Raw genomic sequence first — 21,236 nt, forward strand, 5'->3', positions numbered from 1 at the left:
GTGTGGTTGTACATCCAAGAAGAATAAGATATGAATGAACCTAAAATATGGTCACATTAGCCTTCTTATGACAAGTATACACATTTAAGGATCATTAACTACGTTATTAGAGCTGCACACTGCAAAGGAAAACAGACACTTTTGCTGCAGATGGAGGTTTAAGGAGTTCTTGTCCATGTTGCCCTTCAAGGTCAAAAATTAAGTTTCAAGCTAGACTTTTAAACCAACATGGACGAGAAGGCTTTAAAATACTCAGAAAGAGAGAATAAAATAATTTGAATTTCATAACCAACCGAATACCTCGTTGTGTAATCACTACTGAATACTTAATACTACAAATTTCAGACTTTGAAAACCCAATATATGTATTTTGAACTATTCTTACAATTTCAAAATGTTATTTTGGGTTCACAATTTCAGATAGAGAAATGTAAGTATTTATGGTTTCCAGTTGCTTAATCTGAGCTCGTCTTTCTTGGATCATGTGACTGACAAAATGTAACCTGACAGGACGGGTCTGTTTTGATTATCCGCTGTAGTCCAGATGTTTAAGTTAGGATTTTTCATCTTGAATTTGGAGTCTGAATTTCATCGATCCAATCCGAGCAACTTGAATTTTTTTTATTATTAACGTTAACTTGAATTATTTTTAGGTTTGAATTTGAACTTGAATATATTTTTTTAACATTAGACACTATCTGAATTTGTGAACTAAAAAAATAATAATTGCACAACTTAAAATGACCTGTACATTTCAAAGGGGGATTTTCAAAATACAATATTCCAGGCTGTGTCCGAAATTGCACTCTATACACTACATATCCATGTGTGTACTATCGTTCAACATACTTGAACATAACCATGGTAACCTGTACCAACCTCATTGTAGTCACTGCTACATTGCATTGTGGGATATTTATGCCGCCGTAGTGTCCAGTGTTAATGTGATGTGTAATATTTCACTGGAAATAGTTTGCAATTGTTGTACTATTAGATTCAAACTAAGGTTTCGGACATACTAAAAATATCTCACATACTGTTTTAGTGTACTAAATAGCATGTTGGTATGGAATTTCGGACGTAAGCCTCGTCTTCATTCGACAATTTGAACATCTACAATTCTATGACAACTGGACAACCTGCTGATGAAGGCTGTGTGATCCAATGGAAAGCTCCAGAACAGCTACTAAATGGACTTTGTGGGGAGATTGTTTTGCCAATTGCAGAAACCGATGCTTTGTCTGCCTCACCATCTGAATCTGACAAGTGAATCCATACTGAAAGGACGGATGAATCAATATAAAGACAGTAAGTCACAGAGGGCCGTAATGCAGGTTAGTGCTGGTTCTCTAAGGTCTGGTGCATGACAGGGAACAGAGATGACAGAGAAGGGAGAGAGGATGCCATGCCAAAGACCACAAGGTTTCACAGCGTCATACAACTACGTTTAATAAGATTTGCTTATTAGTACAGAAAAAGGAAAAATTAAGGTGGGAACTACAAACTCTGAAGCAGTAGTAAGCATTAGCAGCATCGAGCTCCATGTTTTCAAATCACAGTTATACTGCAAAAAGTTCAGACCAAGTCAACAATCTCAAAAGCCTCGCCAAGATAGAACCAGTGTTCAAGTCAGGAAATAAAAACCTACAAAATAAAAGCACATATGCCTTAAAAATAATAATAAAAAAAAAATGTACATTTTTAAAAGAAGTGGGATGTTTGTGAAAAAAAAGCACATTACCAAACTTTTTTTTTCATCTATTTTTGAGATCACAACATGACGAGACCGACAGTGTTAACCTACCCAGAGAACGCCCATGAAGCAGAAGTGAATATACAGCGTACTACCCAAGTCTAGTTACATGAAATACATACGTATATCTATAGAGAGGAATATATAAAATGGTTTGCCATCATCCACATCACGATCTTTTTCATTTGCACATACACTTTTGTGTTATAGTTCAGGTATAAATTGTTTTAAGTGAAAGAGAAACTAAAAAAACAAAAAGGCCAGGAGATGGATAAATACTTGGTGGTATGGTGGTGAATAATACAGAGCCCTGGGAGAGAGAGAGAGAGAGAGAAACGTGGGACTAGTTAGAAGACATGAGGTGGGGGTTGGTATTAGCATCAGCTGTATAAACTGGTAGAAAAGGCCAGCCAGAAATAACATTCTCACATGAGCACTGAAGTCTCTTTTTGGATGAAGACAGAAAGGGACGTCCAAAACACTTCAGTCTAAATTAAAGAAACTGTTTGGGAAATACGCTTATTCGCTGCCTTACTGAGAGTTAAATGAAAATAACAATACCACTCATGTCTGTGCAGTAAATATGAAGCTTGAGCCTAAGGCCGGTTAACTTAGCTTAGCACAAACACTGGAAACCGCCAGCCTGGCTCTGTTAAAAGGTTACTATAATCTACCAGCAACCTCTAAAGCTCACTAATTCACACATTATAACTTAAAATTCATAAAACCAAAGTGTAAAAACGACACATTGGGTTATGTGAAGGACAAAATTTCAGGAAGTCACTGCTCCCGGCCAAGAAATAGTCCGGCACATAACCTCCCCAACAATGCAATGTGTCGCTTTTACACTGCAGTTTTTAATTAGATTAAAATGAACAAGATACAACTTCTTATTTTGGTGCTGGTAGACTGATTTTGTCACCTAAGCTAACAGTCTACTGGCTGTATATATTGAACAGACATGTTGACAGTGGTGTCAATCCTCTCGTCTAACTCTTGGCAATAAGGCAAAATGAGAATATGTCCCAAAAATATCAAACTATTCTTTTTAAGGCAAACCAGGAGGGTGAAATGTAGGAAAAAAATATAGCACAGAAATCAAAAATTGGGGAAGAAAAAAAAACAAAAAACACTTAAGACCATTTTCTCCTATGATTAATTACGATTCTACAGTTATACATGCTCTTCCCAAACTTTGCATATTACACAGTGAATCTCTACATTTACATTCATACTTAAATACAATCACACTGGTGCACTCTGCAGGAACCAAACCTACTACAAAGAGGAGGATGTGACATGGCTGTTGAATATTTCACATGTGAGGAAATGTTGCTCTCCACTGCACAAAGTGAGGATGAGTTATTGTAGAGTTAGTGGTAATAGTAGTAGTAGTAGTATTGGAGTATTGGAGTAGCAGAAGCAATGTAAATGGTCAGTGGTGTTGTCCATCTTCCACAATTACATCACAACATACTGCATGTATGCTCCATTCTGCCATTTTTATTTTATTGCCCATTCATTTGTTTACATTGCGAATCACTTAAACATCACCAACCACCAATCTGCTGTTTGTGAATAGTTATTTTTTTTTTCTCCGTAGATCATTTTTCACACTAATGTAAGCAACATCAGCGAGTTAACACATAAAGCTTAGCATTTTCAAGAATCGAGACACTTTAGTAACAATATTACAAAGGTTTTTTTTTTTTCAGCTTCAAAAAATGAAAAAAGTGAACAAACCAAAAAAAAAAATAAACTTTTAAAAAGAATTAGCATCATAAAATTAATTTATTCCAAGTAAAAATACAAAATAATATTAATGACATTGACCAGATATGAAAGTCTCCCCCAGAAATAACTATTAATGGTTGAGAAATAAGTCTGTAAAGAAAAAAATAAAAATGTAAATATGTTTAAGTTCTTTTCTTTTTTAGCAAAACTTTCTAAAAATAATGAAAATTTCTCAGTACAAAGGCTACATTACTACTGGAAGGTACTAGCAGGTAGAGTAGGTAAATACACAGTAGAAAATGATTTTAGTGAATCACAATGCTTGCAATGAAAATAATTCTGCAATAAAGATTTATGCCTCTTTTTTCTTGTTTTCTTCTTTTCTACAAACAGTACAAACAGTATTGCACATTACAACAAAGAATCAAGGTTCTTAAGCCTTAAAAAATGGGACTAATTCAAGTCTTGCGTTAATAGAAGGCCACCAGTCAATTGATGCACCTTGTGGGGCTTTCGATCAAGTTACAGGTGAAAACACACGTGTGTCTGTTTTGTGTTAAAAATAACATTCTCGTCTCTCTATACCTCCAGCTGTTCAGCGACTCTCACAAGTTTTTATTTTTCTCCCGACGACGTCAGGCTAACAAATCAGGGTCACGTTGCGTTTTTACAAAAACAAAAAGGGAGCACATACTTTTAGGAAACATAAAAAACTTCTCTTAAAAAAAATAATGAACAGAAGATCTCTTTCACAACTCTGGTCAGCATAGTAAATGATTGATTATAAATATACAAAAACGTGGGAAATATGTTCAGTTTTCTCTCTGAGCACCAGATAGTTTTTCCTAAAGAGCTCTTCTCTGTTGTTTCGACCAATTTAACCAGTGGGAACGCTAACGTCCACTGTAATAAAGCAGACCGTACTCTCGCTAACTACGTCATTATATTAGTTATAAAGCTCTAGCTCCTTCAGTTGTCGTCGTTTTTTCAAAAAAATAAATTCTTAAAATAAAAGCAAATAAGCATGATAAAAATAAAAAAATCAACCATCTGTTAAATCATTTCTCTTGAAGAATTAAATTAATATATATTTTTTTCATCTGAATAAACTTACTTAGAAAATATCAGTTTCTCTCCTAATATATTTCAAAATTGAGGTATTGCAAAAGATCTTGTCAGTCAGAAAGCACGCTTTGTCGCCTTTGTTTTTTTTGTCTTTTAACAAAAAGAACTGCTGACCGTCGAAAACTGTTCAGATACAAAGAGTAGTGCATAACAAATATCTATCATAGAGAAGGAACAAACATAGAAAACCTGTCTGGGTGGGGAAAGAAATGTCACAAAAACACCCAGAATTCACTTTCATAGGGATACTTATTATTACTCATGGTTAGCCTCTTCTTCTTCTTCTTCTTTTTTAAGTCTTTTTGTTTTCTATCAGTAAAAAATCTTCAGCTTAGTTTCAATTAGTTTTTTCTTGGACAACAAAAACATCTATTTTAAAGCAAAATAAAACAGTTTGCGACTAAAACGAGAAAGAGGAAAGGGACTGCGGGGCGCCAGCACGGGACAATCACAACTCACGGACAAAAAGAAATAATAAGGGGACGACACACATTAACTTGCAATGATGTAGGACCCCGTTCGGATTGTCCACAAAACTGCTAAAACCAGTGTAACTTGGCCCCCCCACCCCAACCCCCTAGCCGCCCTGTCTTCAGCAGCCAATACTTGTTTCTACCCACCCACCCAATCCTATTTGAACTGCGCACCATAACCTTTTTTGATAAGATATATATGTCCACCATTTTTTTAGCAGGTCCATTACTTCAAGCTTTGCAGGAAAAAAAAATCTGGATAAATAACCCCAGCTTGCACATCTGGCGATGTCGTTTCCCCCGTTCCCACCCGCCCCAGCCATGTAGTGAGAGCATGTGCAGAGCTCAGTTTATCAACCTCAAGTCTCCAGTAGCTTCATTTCATCCCACCCACCCCGATTCTTCCTCCTAAAATTTTCCTCATTTAACCGACTGCACCTCCAGCTCCTCTCTGCGGGAGGCCGCGCGAGCTGCAGGTGGCCCGTTCGCTCTGCGTGTTAAGGTGGTTAAAAGTCGAACACGTGAGCTCTTTGGTTGCGTTCTGAGACGTAAAACGTGCGCTTTCGTCAAACGGTGGAACAAATTAAAGAGTTTAAGCTCACATTGTTGTCTCTTCAGATCAGACTCTGTGTGTTTGTAGGCCTGTTTGTGTGCGTATGAAAGACAGCCGTCCATGTGTGTGTGTGTGTGTGTGTGTGTGTGTGTGTGTGTTTATGTGTGTGTCGAGAGGCTTCTGTGTATACTGGTGCAAGTGTGTGTGTACAAGAGAACATATATACGTGTGCATACACTAGTTATGAAGTTTCACAGGACTTCTATGTCGGACATTGACGACATTTAAAGCGAATCACAGTTCTAGGCATACTCAGACCTAACTACATACGGTATAAAAAATTGCACAATTATATCAACAATCACTGCAAAAAAGTACTTCACCTATCATAGACAGTTTTTAAATGGTAATCCTACATTTAATTTGTGATTATTAAGGTTTGATGTGTTCGCTGCCCGTTTGTGCAGGAACCGTCTGCTCTGGCCGCCCCGTGGCGTGGCCTCGTCAGCCCGACCGACGACGTGGAGCCGCCGTGACCAGCCCTCCCTGTTTCTGTCCAGTTTCGTGCGAGTCGAACGTACGTCTATAGTGTGTTGTGCAAACATGGGCAGAATCGAATAGTAGACATGATACTGAAAAGTCTATTGCATGCAGCAACCTGATTGAAATAAACATGCAGTTAGGGGCGACCCACCCCGACCCCCACAAAAGGTAGCCATCGTCGTCTAGGGGCGCCCCCTCCCCCCCTGTGATAGCTCGTCATTCTACGACACCGGGTGCTTCTCTTGATCGGTTATTATTTTACACCCTAGCCTGAATAATATGGTATCTGTTTATACCATGGATTTAGCAGCAAAGCTATTGCAGCATTACATTTACATAACACTAAAAAATAATGTTATTATAAAAATAAAGACCTAGAAATCAAAAGCAAACTAATCTGATTGCACGTATGAGGTATTAATATTTCCAGAGTCAAAATTGAGAGCCGTGTTATTTTTATTCCGGGGCGATACGGGCCCACACTACTGGATAGCTGTTAAGTTGCTACATCTTATGCCACCTTTTTCTGTATGCATTAATTTGCCTTTGGTAATTATTGTTTTTTTTTAGTAGGGGCAATATAACTACAGCTTTTGAAAATAAGTGCATGCTCCTTTTACATAAAATTTAAATTATCTATATGTATAGATAGGTACAAAACAAAAAAATATATACTTTTTTAAATATTTGTATGGTCCCACCTCTGTCTCAGTAAGGAGGGGTCCAACAGGACGTACCACACCACCCAGTCAACACAACTGAAAGTGTCGAACATGCCATCCTGTGTGTGTTTGTTTAGTGAGATTTTGTGCCAAAGTGCAAATTCTAAGCTGATAGACTTTCGCATTTCATTTCCCCACAATGCTTCATCAGAGGGGAACCGTAGAGTTCAGAGCCGTGTGGGATGAAGAAAGTCCCGTGTGTTTGACGGTTTGCTTTTTTCATGAGGTGTTTGTGGGGGGCAGGGTGGAGTAGTCGGTGGGGCTGTGGGGGGGTTTCCAGCGCTGTCCCGGCCTGTAGGGTGGGAGGGGGCGCGGTAGGGTTTTTTTAGGGGTCGGGTGTGGGTTCACCGGGGCAGGGCTGACTCGTGACCCCCCCTCAGCTCCAGCGGAAGGACACGTGTCGAGGGCGGTCGCCCCCCTCCTTCACCAGTGGCTTGTGAAACTCTCGGCCGGCTCGCGAGTGGATGCTGGCCCAGCAGTACTCGCAGTAGTACTGCAGGCAGGTGACGTTGGCACAGAAGAAGGGGGCGAACTTCCCCCCGCAGCGTGCCCCCTGGCACTCATCACACATCTGGTCGTCCAGGACGTACGGCTTCACCTCCACCTGGGGAGAACGAGAGGAATAAACGTTTAGTTTATTCTCATCCACGGAACAAAACGTGTTCAACTGCAGCACAGTTAGTCATCTTGTTAGACAAATGTGGATTCCCATTAGGGATGCAAAACCGAAACGTAAAAACCGAAACATACAAACCGAACCGTGGGCTTGTTGAATCTGCTAAGGTCTGCTAATTATTTGATGAACTACTAATTGATTGAACTACATTAAGTAGCCTGCCTTATTTCATATATAAAATCAGTTTTATGGCATTCATCACTATCTATCTATCTATCTATCTATCTATCTATCTACCGAACCGAACCGAAACCATGACCCAAAAACCGCAATACAAACCGAACTGTGGGCTTGTTGAACCGTTGCACCACTAATTACCATATGCCCACTGTTACAGGAAAATCACATTTTTAAAAAGGTGGATTATTTAACTGGTATCTTCTTCTTTATGCCAGACTAATAAACTGTAAAACCAAAAAAACAGTACGTAAACATGCTGCAATAACAGCCATGTTGATCCAGGTCTGTTAGCCATTACCCACAAACCCCATGCAGAGCAATCTCTGTGCAATTTTCTCCAAATAAAACCAGGCTGGACTGAGGCAGGTATCCTTACGTCCACCAGTGAAATGAGTTTGACCACCAAGCCGGGAGACAAGAAATGAGAGCTCAGTCGCCATGGAGACGCCTCGGAGCATGAGTAGGCAGGGGTGGATGCTAACCTTGTTATAGCGTGGCCACAAAATGAAAGGTTATTAAATCCCTCAACAGTAGAAGACCGTCCCTCTAAAGCTAAACTCTGCAACAAAACTACAGCGCTGCTGTGAGCAATGAGACAAATCAGAGGACGACCGGGCAGAGACGACATGATATTAAATACCAATAACAACTCGGTGGACATGAAGGGTAACGAGCTTCTGTGTGTCCTATCATCAAGAGCCATTTACGGTTAATGGAATTGTGGACGCCGACGGTGAGAAAATTAGAAAGAAAAGTGGCAAAAACAGGCGTCCTTGTTCTACACCACAACTAACAGACTCTCAAGGATGTGCTCAACTTTCTGCAAAGGATATAGGTTCTTTTAAAAGTGTTCATTTTTAAATGTCTGTACACCCTTTGTTGCCTTCATCTTGAGCACTATTTGTATTCCACCCACTTCCAGCCATAATAAAGACACCCTAAACTTCGGCTGAAGATCAATGGTGATAGCTGAGGTGGGGCGGACTGCCCCGCCCTGCAGAGGCTCAGCTTCCTGGCTGACAACCAGTCTCTCTCGGTCACGATCTGTCCCGCTGCAATTGGCCGGGGTGCCTAAAATAACCGGTCTGCAGCACAGCCCGAGTGGATATACATGTATAGGGAACTACTATAATTAAACCCTATGTGTCTGCAACTTGAAACATCTGTCGGGACTCCGGCAGCCAAAGGGCCGTAGTGATTGCACAGCCGGGCCGGGCCTTCCGTTATTGCGGAGTCTGAAAAAGCCGGCTGTAATGAAAGCTGTGATACATGGGAGAGGGCTCAGGCAGAGTTCAGCCCCGCAGCATGCCATAGGAATGACTGCGAAAAACCTCAGCTGTGGTGGAGAGACCTCGCCGCTTTCGTTCAGAGAAAGGATGTTTGTGAATGAAGCGCATGAACCCGCTCACCCTTTTGTCGATGTCATTGTGCTGCAGCTGAACGAAGCGAGCGCTGATGGCAGCGATGTAGCTCTGCTGATTGGAGAAGGCCACGCGGCCGGCTCCCTTTGGATATTTGAGCTCCGGGTCGGTGTCGATGCCAGCGTAGCAAACACCTCCGTACAGCCGGTCCATGATCATAGCCAGCTCCACTGGAGAGAGGAGGGAGAGAGATGATTAGTGCTGCAGCCTGGAGTTTTTCTGAGTTAAAGACAGTTTGGGCTTTTTTTTTTTTCCTTCAGCCTCTCTTAAAAACTAACTGAGAGGTTTTGTGATTGGACGCTGTTATTAAGTGATGTAAAAATCCACCCTACTGCACTATTCATCAGAGCAGCAGTCTCAAACTGCTGGTATAATTAGTAGGGGTCACATTGCAGACCAGCCAGCGATGTTTATCCCAAGAACAGAAAGACCGAGCCTTCCATTACACCATGAATTCTTAACATGACGACCACTTGGCCTGCGTCCTGGAAACCCAAGTAGAGGATTGCTTTCTCACAGAGAGAATTTTCATTGTAGCCTCCAGCCTCTGTGCTCCGGCCAGCCAACGTTAAGAAGCCAATCTAGAGGCTTTTGGGGGATCACAAAAAAAGATATTCCATTCATATTACCTGCACGCAGGGGCCGCGGCACCCCCCCTACAAAGATGGTTTTGCGGGGGTCCAGAGGCTGGGAGCCGTCCATGACGAAGTCGCTGTCGCTCAGGTTCCAGGGACGGATCTGGACCTGCATAAGAAAGAAGTAAAGAAATGTGGTCAATTAGAAGCAAATGTGTGGTATACTTCCTGTATTACTGTATATTTTTGCCGTGCCGGTCAGTATCGGTTAGTCCACCACTGAAAAATCTCGACAACCATTAGATGGATTGCCCTGAAATTTTATACCCACTTCCTCCTTGGTAACCTACTACCCATTTACCTACTAGTACACCCACCTCGTCAATGAACACCACAAAACTGCAGTTACGACACCTGTCACTCAATTATATCAGTTATGCCTTTAACTTTAAACCTTAATATAATTTAAACTAGGGCTGACAATCAATTAAAATATTTCATAGCAAATAATTGCATGATTGTCCATAGTTAAAGGTCCCATGCAATTATAAAAAAGTGAGATTTTCATGTTTTTTTTATTATAAAGCAGGCTTAAGTCCTATATAAATACTGGGAAAGTATCGAAACACTCAATCCACAGGGAAATACACACAGTCCGTATTCAGAAACTCTTAATTTGAAACAAGCTGTAAGGATTTCTGCCCATTTGTGATGTCACAAATATACAATATTTAGACCCTTTACGCAGTTTTAAACGTAAACATTCTAAATGAGTCCCAGTTTATTTCCTGTTGCAGTGTATGTGAATGTCATCAGCTGACAGGAAGTACACATGGACCCAAGCTGTTGCCTAGCAACGCAATTCTGTTGCAATTCCGTCAAAATGCTCTAAAACGGAGCGTTTCAGACAGAGGGTAAATACAGGCATATTCAGGCAGACAGTATGAGGAAAATAAAGGTTTTTTTTTAACATTACAGCATGTAAACATGTTCTAGTAGAAACACAAAATATAAGTATGAACCTGAAAATGAGCATGATATGGGACTTTAAATAAAAAAAAAAAAAACCCTGTTTAGTTGTCATGAACAGGGATATTAGCTTTAGAGACCAAAACCGTTTTTGTACCAGGCTGTAAACATGTTTATTTTATGCTTTAAAGTTGGGCATTTTAACATGGGGGTCTATGGGGGATGGACTCCTCTTTGGCACTTCCGCTTTGGCTTCATCTCTTAGCAACGGAGGTTGCCCAGGTTACCGCTTGGTTGTAATTCGAGTTTCTCCGTGCTAGCTCATGCTCGCTGCTCTGCACTGCTCTCATACGGCGGTTACAGCTGATAACGACGTCCCAACCGTCGTCGTCAGGGAAGCATAGTACCCACCTTCCGGTTCCCCCCTCAGGTAAACACTGTCATCTCTGTCAACAATGTCGCTGTTATTTACACTGTTAGCGCCGTTAGCACCGTTAGCACCGTTAGAACCGTTAGCAAACAGTATAGAAGCAAAGAGATGAAACTCTGGTGTCAGCCGCTGCAACCATTTTGGACTGAAAACGCATATTAACATAATAATTCTGTTTTTTTTGTGTACAGTTTACATGATTTCAATCTAATTAATTGAAGCAAAAATGATGTGTCCTAGAGCTGTAGTTTAGGACAGGTGTGAGAATAAGGTGGGCGATGGTTGCGTCCTAAATTCCATACTAATATGCTATTTAGTCAGTCGATTTTTTAGTATGCGTGAAACCTCATGAAACCAATAGTATGCAAATAGTATGCATACTTTTAACGGTGAAATATTACAGTATGCAAACACTGGACACTACTGCGGCATAAATATCCCACAATGCAATGCGGTAGTCATGACAACGTTCATGACAGACGTTGACGGACAGCTCTGTAACATAAATAACGCTTCAGTTTAAGTGTTAGTATAAGATTTCGCTTTGCTAGGCGTAATATATTTTTTTTTATATATTGTTTAAAATTAGTTCAGACTTTATGATTCTCACAAATCATCGTTTTGTTCACACGGATTTGGCACGGGTTGCCATGGTTACACGTCTCCAACCGGCAAGGAGGCTCTCAGGAAGTGACGACATGAATTACAGTTCAGTCAGTGCGTCCAACAAGATGCATACTACTGTTTATTCACACAAAAGTATGTTTAATGATAGCACACATGTTGGGTATGTAGTGCATAGTATCTGATTTCGGACGCAGCCAATGTGAAGACAGAAATCTACTTCTACTCCGTAAATGTGGTGTAGCACTTACCGGTTTGTCTTTGATGGTGGGACTGGACACACACAGGTAGAGCTTCCCGTCCTCCTCGATGCAGGCGTCGATCAAGGCCTGGACTGAAGTCTCTTCCTGGAAGAGCAGGAAGGCGTAGCCTGGAGAGAAGAACAAAGAGGGGATTTAAAGTGATAAAAATAAAGAATTTTTTGTTATATATACATCCGTTGAATTTAATAGTCATGCCCTTGTGACATTGATGCTTTATACTCTGTCCTCTGGGCAACAATTCATCAACATCTTTTCTATTTTCTACAGCGTCTACATTGTATAAGTCACAATCCCATGACTCAGCCCCATATATTTTCTTTGTAATTATTCATGGTTTCTGACATCTTCGGCTTCGTCTCCACACAGGCATACGACCTTGTGGCCCGCTCTCCTGTCCTCATTTGCCTCGCCTGCCTCCATAAGACACTCGACAGCCGGAACCTCGCTGCCTGTGCTGCTTCCGATTAAATGGCTGAGAGTGCTCCACTTCTAAAGGAACCGTGCAAAATCGACCCAGCCTGACATACTGCAGATCTTCCCTGAGGTACAGAGAGAGTTTTGGTGATGTCTTTTGCGAGGCAGAGAGCAATTCAGACAGTCACTCTGTACTATTGAATTATTTAGCATTGAGAGCAGAGACCTTATCCAAGGTCAGAGCTATTAAGCCGTTTCAGGAGGGACAAAAAACCCCAACTAAATAGGGTACATCCATCACACAATGCTACAGGGGTCGGCAAACAATAGAGATCTGATTTATACTGAGACAGGACAAAGAAACAAGAGCCCAGAGCCACTATTTGAAAGCCAAATGGTAATAAAATAAATGCAATACTTGGCCAAAAGAGACGAGGGTGAATATATTTGCAAAGAAGCAGCAGATATTGGGGCACGCAGGCGTCTCTGAATGGGTCGTAAATTATTGCTCTGGTTACGTTAGCAGACGCCCAGCACCACCTGTGGCACCCATGAGTCAGGGGAATATGAGCCGCCGTCTGAGTGGAGCAAGTGGGATCGGTAGATATGCACAAGTGCACACGATCACACTTCTACTGGAGGACACTCTGTCTCCAAACTTCCAATCACTTCTTCATTTTGTAGTGTCTCTTGAGACTACTACAAACCTGTTCCGGTGTCTCTCGTGAAGCTGCTTTTATGAACTGTCTCTCCGTTTCGCACATAAACTCAGATGCACTTATGCAGACAAATGCATGAGTGAAAATCAGCAAAGAGGAATGTGCAAATGTCATGTTTCACTTTTAACATTCCTGAGTGGAGCTGCTGCAGATGGGATGAGGGGAAAACGAGAAAAGAAAAAGAGCCTGACTCGGCAGACCCAGTCAACTGTGGTATGTGTGCATCGGTCTGACTCGTGAGAGTGTGTATCGGGGCAGGGAGGGAGGAAGGGTGTGAGCGTGTGCTGCTGTAGAAAGAAAGAAAAGGCAGCGAGCATCAAAGGTGGAGTGGAAAAAGCAGGCGCATGTGTCCTCAAAGCAACTGCTGCTGTGAAAGCAGCTTTTGTTTGTGTATGTGTGACTGTACGTGTGACGCGTGTCCCAATGCAGGTGACGTGTCCCCTGTCACGATGACGTGTCTTTTTCTGACATTTGCGTCTATATCAGCAGACAATACATGTGGTATAAGAAGTGTCAGTGTTACAATCTGATGACTATGTAGTGTAATAAACCCACGTATGTGCACAGATTAGTGGACAAATGTTAAATAGGATCCAAAAACAACATTTCTAATGGCGTCCACCAAACACAAAACCTAATTGAATTAGAGCTAAAACTTTTAATCAGTTGATTAGATCATTGGTTAGTTTGAACAGCTACCACATAGGCGTTGTCCAATGTGCTCCAGGTACTGTGGATTTTTGATGCGTTCTGTGACTTTTTCTCTCCCCCCGACTCGCCAGAAATCCCCCGTCAGAAAATCATGTGCACGTACACTTTAACTCTCACAAACACACTCAATAAAATCTATTCTGAGGCAATTATATCACCGGTTCAGTCGATGTAATGTAAAAACCATTCCCCAGTCTAAATTATGTTATTTTATTTTTAATATTCTATTTAATGTTTAATTTTTGCCGCACAACCATTTGGAGACCCCCAGAAATTATTCTGCGACCCACAGGTTGAGAACCACTGGATTAGTCGATAAAGAAAAATTAAATCAGCAATTATTTTGCTAACTGTTTGATTGTTTTGGTCATTTTTCAAGCAAAAATTTCATACAATTAACTGGTTCCAGCCTCTCAAAATGTGACGATTTGTTGCTTTCAGTAAACTGAAAAAAAAGCTGTTGAGAGTTGTTATAATTGGCAGTTTTTCACTGTAATAGAAATCATTGTTTGCTGCAGCCCTAAAACGAATAAATCAAGAACCATTTATTTATCAGAATTTTGGTTGTAGACAAAAGAGAAAATCAGAAACAAAAACAGCAAAACAAATCAGAGCTGCAACGATTAATTGATTAGTTGTCAACTAGTAAATTAATCGCCAACTATTTTGATAATCGATTAATTGGTTTGAGTCATTTAATGAAAACAGTAAAAATTCTTTGATTCCAGCTTCTTAAACGGGAATATTTTCTGGTTTTTTTTAGTCCTCTGTGACAGTAAACTAAATATCTTTGAGTTGCAGACAAAACAAGACATTTGAGGACGTCATCTTGGGCTTTGGGAAACACTGATCGACATTTTTTGACATTTTATAGAACAAACAACTAACTGATTATTCGTGAAAATAATCGACAATGAAAAAAATCGTTTGTTGCAGCCCTATTCCGTACCCAAACTTTGAACTCAACATTGTGCTCTGCTTGTGCCACACATTCAGTGCTCTGCAGTGGATATTGATTCTATTAAGTGCCAACACAAATAAGAAAAAAGCTTACTTACAACCTAAAATAAAAAATGATTGCTATAATTACCTGACTTAATATGCTGCTAAGTACTAAGTATATTAGAATAATGGCAACAATGATAGTCAGAAAAGAAAAGGAGTGTAGTATAGAGAAGCAGGTCTGTGTGTCTCGAGAGGACTGAAACATGATAGACACCATCATTATCCATGTGTCCCTTTTGGATCAGTATCAGCTCCATGCTAACACACTAACATACACACTGTTGAGTGACTGTATGCATCTACTATTATGCAAAGTAACCACAGAGGCTCTTACTAATTAAAAGTTTTTAGTGGTTGTTATTAGGAGCCTTGTAGAGTCAAGTAACAGGCTGATAACCTCGGTGGTGCTATGATGTTTTCTCTAATAACAAGCTGTACCATCGCGGGCAAAACAAAAGTCTTCACAATGCAAAACTAATTGCAATCAGCTGCTTTAAGTGACCCGCTTAATCTCTGTCTTTTTGTAATTTGTCAACACAGAGCCAACTCCCCTCCGGGCCCGCCAGCCGCACAAAAATAAATACACCATTAGACTCGACATAAAGAGGATTTTGTGCATCGTCATCTTTCTCCGCGTGCCTCGTCATCACCCGACATAAGACCCCTGTCTCTGTGTCGCTTGGGTTACATAAAGAGGGTTTGTCATTGGGAGAAGTCATGTGGTGTAGCGCTGACATCCCCCCTCAGAGAAAAACACAACTGCAGTCTTGCACATAAAAAAGAAAACAGCATGAAAAGGCAGCGCCAGCCAGCAGCTCGTACAGTCTGAAGGAGGGAACAACGTGTTCCATGACCCAGGGCAGGAGAGAGAGAGAGAGAGAGAGAGAGAAGGAGGGGGAGAGGAGTGAGACAGATGGAAAGAGAGGGGGAAAAAAGTGAGAAAAGGTAGAGAAGCAGCATGAATGAGTGCCATACTGTACAGAGAGTTTGAAAATACACGGGAGGGCAGGAGGAGCAGCGTAGAGACAGACGCAAAGCTGCTACTTTAATGGACCCCCGTTACAAAACTCATGCAAGAGGCCTAGAAACTCAGACAGACGACCTTTTTCCATATGCCACACTCAGTTTCACAGAGAAAGTACTGTAAAAACCCTGTGTTGACTTCAGGGGTGGAATGTAATTAAGTACATTTACTCAAGTACTGTACTTAAGTACAATTTTGAGGCACTAGTACTTTACTTGAGTATTTCCATTATATGCTACTTTATTCTTCTACTCTACATTTCAGAGGGAAATATTGTACCTTTCACTCCATTACATTTATCTGACAGCAAAATATAATCAACAAATAAATTATATATTATTACTAGGGCTGTCAAAGTTAACGCGATAATAACGTGTTAACACAAATTCGTTTTAACGGCACTAATCTCTTTAACACAACTCGAACAACAATTTTTAGGTTGTAGCGGGCTCACAACCTAAGGAATCCATTGGTACCAACTATGTCATACTAGCTTGTTGGTAAGGAGGCTAAATAACGCTCCAAACTTGCGCTAAATTTTGGCGAGGAAAAACAGTCATGGCCATTTTCAAATGTGTCCCTTGACCTCTGACCTCAAGATATGTGAATGAAAATGGGTTCTCTGGGTACCCACAAGTCTCCCCTTTACAGACATGCCCACTTTACGATAATCACATGCAGTTTTGAGGCAAGTCATAGTCAAGTCAGCACACTGACACACTGACAGCTGTTGTTGCCTGTTGGGCTGCAGTTTACCATGTTATGATTTGAGCATATTTTTTATGCTAAATGCAGTACCTGTGAGGGTTTCTGGACTATATTTGTCATTGTTTTATGTTGTTAATTGATTTCCAATAATAAATATATACATACATTTGCATAAAGCAGCATATTTTCCCACTCGACCAATCTCCTTTTAAGATAAAAATGTGTGATTAATCGCGATTAACTATAGACAAACAATAATAAATCACTATTAAATATTTTAATCGATTGCTGAACTCCACGTTTACCAGCTGCAACATGTTAGTGATGAACACATTAATGCATCAATAATTATAATCCATGAATGCATGACTTTTACTTGTAGCAGAGTATTTCTACAATGTGGTATTACTACTTTTACTAAAGGTGGTTGACTTCTATGACATCCCTCAAACTTGTCAGGGCAAAACTACAGTTGTTAAAGTTCAAAATAAACTTTTACAATCCTAAAAGTAGGCCTTTGTGTTGGCCTCTGGCATCAAATAGTCATTACAGTTCAATTCTTGATAATATAATTGGAATATTATTAAATTGTAATGATAATTGTGTGCTTTTTATGTCACTTGCTTGTGTTGTATCTGTTAAGATCTGTGCTATAAGCTGCAGTCACGTATTATTCTCTACTTATATTCCATCAGGACGCAGTATGTCTTCTTGATCAAAAGCCTGGAGTACAACACAGATACTCAATTCAGTTCATAGTAGAATGAACATGGCACACATTAAAGCAGCCTGTACCACTTTAATGCTCTGATATTTAGTCTGAATGGTTCTGAGGATCTGTCTCTTTCCATCAGCCTTGCGCAGTGCAGAGGCTTACACCACGGGAGGACAGCGCAGATCTGCAGTGGCTCGTGCCTGAGATTTATAGGGCTTTGCTGCTGAGCCCCCAGCACTGTCCAGGGACGACGGTAATACCTACACCCGCAGCATTTTCCAGCCTAAAGAGTGCTGTTTACAGACACAAACGATAGGCAGAGTGCCTCGTAGGTTTGTGCAGACAAACCAATGACCTCATGCAGAAGAGAGTCTTTCCTGTAACGGAGGCCAGCAGTTTGACTCATGAGGAGAGAAAAGGTTACCTCAACAGCAAACTGAAAACTATTTGTCAAATTTCCGTAAAAACAATGACACTAAGTCACTAACTGCAATGACTTAACCAGCAAACTGCTACCTAAAAATACCATTAGGCTCGTCTTTAGGTATTAATGGAACAGTTTGACATTTTGGGAATTACAATTATTCGTCCTGCATTGCTATCCTATTCTCTCCATTACCTCATCAACTGAACCTTGTGTTGACTTTGCTGAAATCCAATCCGTGATGACAAGATAAACTGAGTGAGCATAGTCACAATATGCATCTCTCTGGCTTTAATAGTGACATTTAAATCCAGGCTTATCTTTTCATACTCAGACATGTGTCGACAGGACACAGTCATGTTTGGTCCCAGTGACCAGAATCAATCAGACATCATAGAAACATGGGAGTAAACAACACAACATAGATGAAGCCGACCTTCCACGTATAATATCTATGACATGAGGGTAGAGAGATAGAGAAAGAATCTGCAGGGGGCTTTAACTTGGCTACAAAATGTAAACAGACCGACTGCTGACATCAGAAGAAGGCGGCGGCGGCTTTGCAGGATGGATGGAGGGAGACACAAACATCTGCTCTCCTAAAAACAAACAGGCCCGAAGGCTCTGGAGCAATTGGAGAGTAGTCAGTGATAGAGTAGAGGAGGGGTGAAATCAAGCGTCGCTAATCATCTCAATTCGAACAAGTCACTCACTGGATATAATCCCAGCACGAGGGTGGAAAGATAAATCGAGGCCCGAATAATGCGGTAAGATGTAATACTGCGATTGTTGCCACTGCAGCACTTCTCTGCTGCCATTATTTGAGCCTTTGCTGCATTCATGTTATATGGAAAAGAGACTGCGTTTGAGTTCTGTATGAACATTTTTGCCTCACGACATCATAAAAAAGCTGCTAATGACAAAAGTAAACTTCAGTTCAGTAACCTTTTGAAACCTTCGAACACGGCTGACGCACTGTTATTGCGGCATGACGTGAGCATTAGCATTTGTAGCAGTTTATAGCTCCCGGCACTCAGGCTCCAGCGTCCTGACAGCATCATCACCTCCTCCTCCTCGCTCTATCCCCAGTCAGACAGAAAAAGCTCCCTCACATTTCAAGCTTAGGTAGGCAACAACAGAGAGGGTGTGAGCGACAGCACCGCAGTGACCAGAGCTTATTGGGCCCAACTTTTTAAAGAGTGGGATGACCAAAAAAAGCAGCATGAAATGGGGGTGCGTCATACTGCATCACTAGTATCATTTTAAAGCAGCATTAAATGATTTTTTGGCAAATTGGGGGCATCGGAACAAGCTGTAAATACAACACTGACATATTATCTTCTCATAAAGGTTACATGGTGAACGTGTTAGCAAGCATTTGCCTAGTTACACATCCAGCAGACGCAGAGTAACATTCATTTGGAGTAATGTTTCTGGCCACCTGATGAATGCAAGTTCACTATTTACTCTTCTTTTAGCTCGGTTTTGGTCTTCATCGACTCCTGAGGGAAATATGAAGCTCTTTAGCTGCTAAATACTCCATTATGTTCACCAGCTAGTCGCTAACTTTGTCTGTCGTTTGGTGCTGGGCAGGTAGTGCACAGTTGATTCATCAGAGCTGTGACCAGTGGGCTACCTCCGGGCCTGAAAAGTGAAGCCAAAGTGGAAGTGCCTTAAACTTGCATTCTTTCTAATAGCCAGCAGGGGGCGACTCCTCTGGTTGCAAAAAGAAGTCAGATTGTATAGAAGTCTATGAGAAAATGACCCTACTTCTCACTTGATTTATTACCTCAGTACACATTGTAAACATGAGTTTATGGTCTCAATCGCTGGTTTCAAGTCTTCTTCAATACAGTATGATGTTCATTTAGTAAATTATAGTCCAATTTAGAGTCAAATAGACCATAAAGCAGGGGATGCTTTAGGGCGTGGCTACCTTGTGATTGACAGGTCGCTACCACGGCCGGCCTGGGAGTTGTCCGTGGTTTTGTCTTACAACTTTAACCCTTTCACAGTGTGTTTTCAGTTCATGAAAGTTAATAATAACCTTTTTGGTTTATATGAAAACGTCTCAATTCAGCGTTCGGTTGTACTTAGCTCCACCCTCTGGTTGCAAAAACCAAGATGGCGACGGCCAAAATGCAGAACTCGAGGCTTCAAAACGGCAGTCCTCAAACCAACAGGGGACGTCACGGTGACTACGTCAACTTCTTATATACAGTCTATTGGCTGTGACTGGAAACAAGCTTGATTAGAGCGGTGGGAGTGAACCAAACCAGTAAAGTTGCGGGCCAAAACAAACCCGAAACAATAAATCTTTAGTTAATTTAATAATAATAATTTAATAATTTAATAATTAATCTTGCAAAGGAATATAATAAAATACATCTTGAATGAGCAAAGACAAGATAAAGAGAAAAGACCCTCCCTGGCTCTGCCAACAAAATTTGATGATTCTCCCTTTAGCCCTGCAATATCGTGACACAAAGATACGGGAAAGTTGCAGATAGACAATGCATGACAATGTGCGAACAATACAAATACAATCTGAATCGAAAGATAGGGGAAAAGTTACAAATTGTGAAGACACAAGAGCTTTGAGCAAAGATAGCTAATCTCTGTTCCTACTTCCTCTCTAAGTCGCCGCCAGTTCTCTCTCCAAGTAGCGAATGAGTCCTAGTCTGCCCCTAAAGTCGGACTGAGCCACGATATGAGTCATCCCTCAACCAAAACACTTTCGTAACTGTACAGACACACATCGCTGGCAGCTTAATGCAAAGCAGGACGGAAAGTGACAACCATCTTCCATTCGGTGGATGTTGGAAGGATGTTTAACATGAGGAGGAGGCTGATGACTTCTTCTTGGTGTGAATCCCACATCTGTAAATGAGCCGTCACACAGTCCACGCGACGGTAGGATACACACATGCAGATGTGCACTTGCTCTCAACCCTGAAGCTATTAGTGCTGGGAACTCTGTCACCAGGCGTCTGCCCAAACTCCCTCGCCAGTTAATATGGAGAGTGTGATATAAACAGGATATTTTAGCAGTTTCCCTATGAGTTTTGGCGTGGATGGGGGTTTTAAATTCTACACAGATCACTAGTCCCACATGTCTCCTCCCCTTACATGGCGGCGTCCCCCAGCCGCTGTAAGCTCATTCATTCCCCTAAAAGGATGCTGCATTTTTCCTCCTGGCTTTGGATATTAGTAGAGTCAAGCCTATTCAAAATAATCCTCCCGAGCTATAAAAAAAGGGATGTTGAAAAATGAGAGTGGGGGAGAAACTGGCAGAGATTTTCGCAGGTCCTCCAGATGCGGCGTATTACCATCTGCCTATGGAATGTCAGTTATTTCCAGAGCGTCTTTAATAGCTTTCCTAATATGACACACAGCAGCTCCCGGGCCAGAGGGAGTGATGTAGAGGCTTGGAGGAGGGTGGTGCTGCTCTGATCACCTGCCGCAAAAATGACAC

General features: G+C 41.1%; 1 protein-coding gene across 10 annotated transcripts in view; it reads right to left on the bottom strand.

Moving 5' to 3' along the window:
- Positions 1-1,428: 1,428 nt before the first annotated feature.
- Positions 1,429-21,236, bottom strand: part of cpeb3 (cytoplasmic polyadenylation element binding protein 3) — a 51,822-nt gene continuing 32,014 nt past the window's right edge. For all 10 annotated transcript variants that reach the window (XM_037781982.1, XM_037781981.1, XM_037781985.1 and 7 more), the window contains 4 exons: positions 12,030-12,148; positions 9,810-9,924; positions 9,169-9,350; positions 1,429-7,507 (listed from right to left, as the gene is read on the bottom strand). In XM_037781982.1, coding sequence (XP_037637910.1) covers positions 7,280-7,507; positions 9,169-9,350; positions 9,810-9,924; positions 12,030-12,148 — 644 coding nt within the window. In that variant the 3' untranslated portion in view covers positions 1,429-7,279. The remainder of the gene's footprint in view (positions 7,508-9,168; positions 9,351-9,809; positions 9,925-12,029; positions 12,149-21,236) is intronic.

This window comes from Sebastes umbrosus, chromosome 10 (genome assembly GCF_015220745.1).
Source record: "Sebastes umbrosus isolate fSebUmb1 chromosome 10, fSebUmb1.pri, whole genome shotgun sequence".
Lineage (NCBI taxonomy): Eukaryota > Metazoa > Chordata > Actinopteri > Perciformes > Sebastidae > Sebastes > Sebastes umbrosus.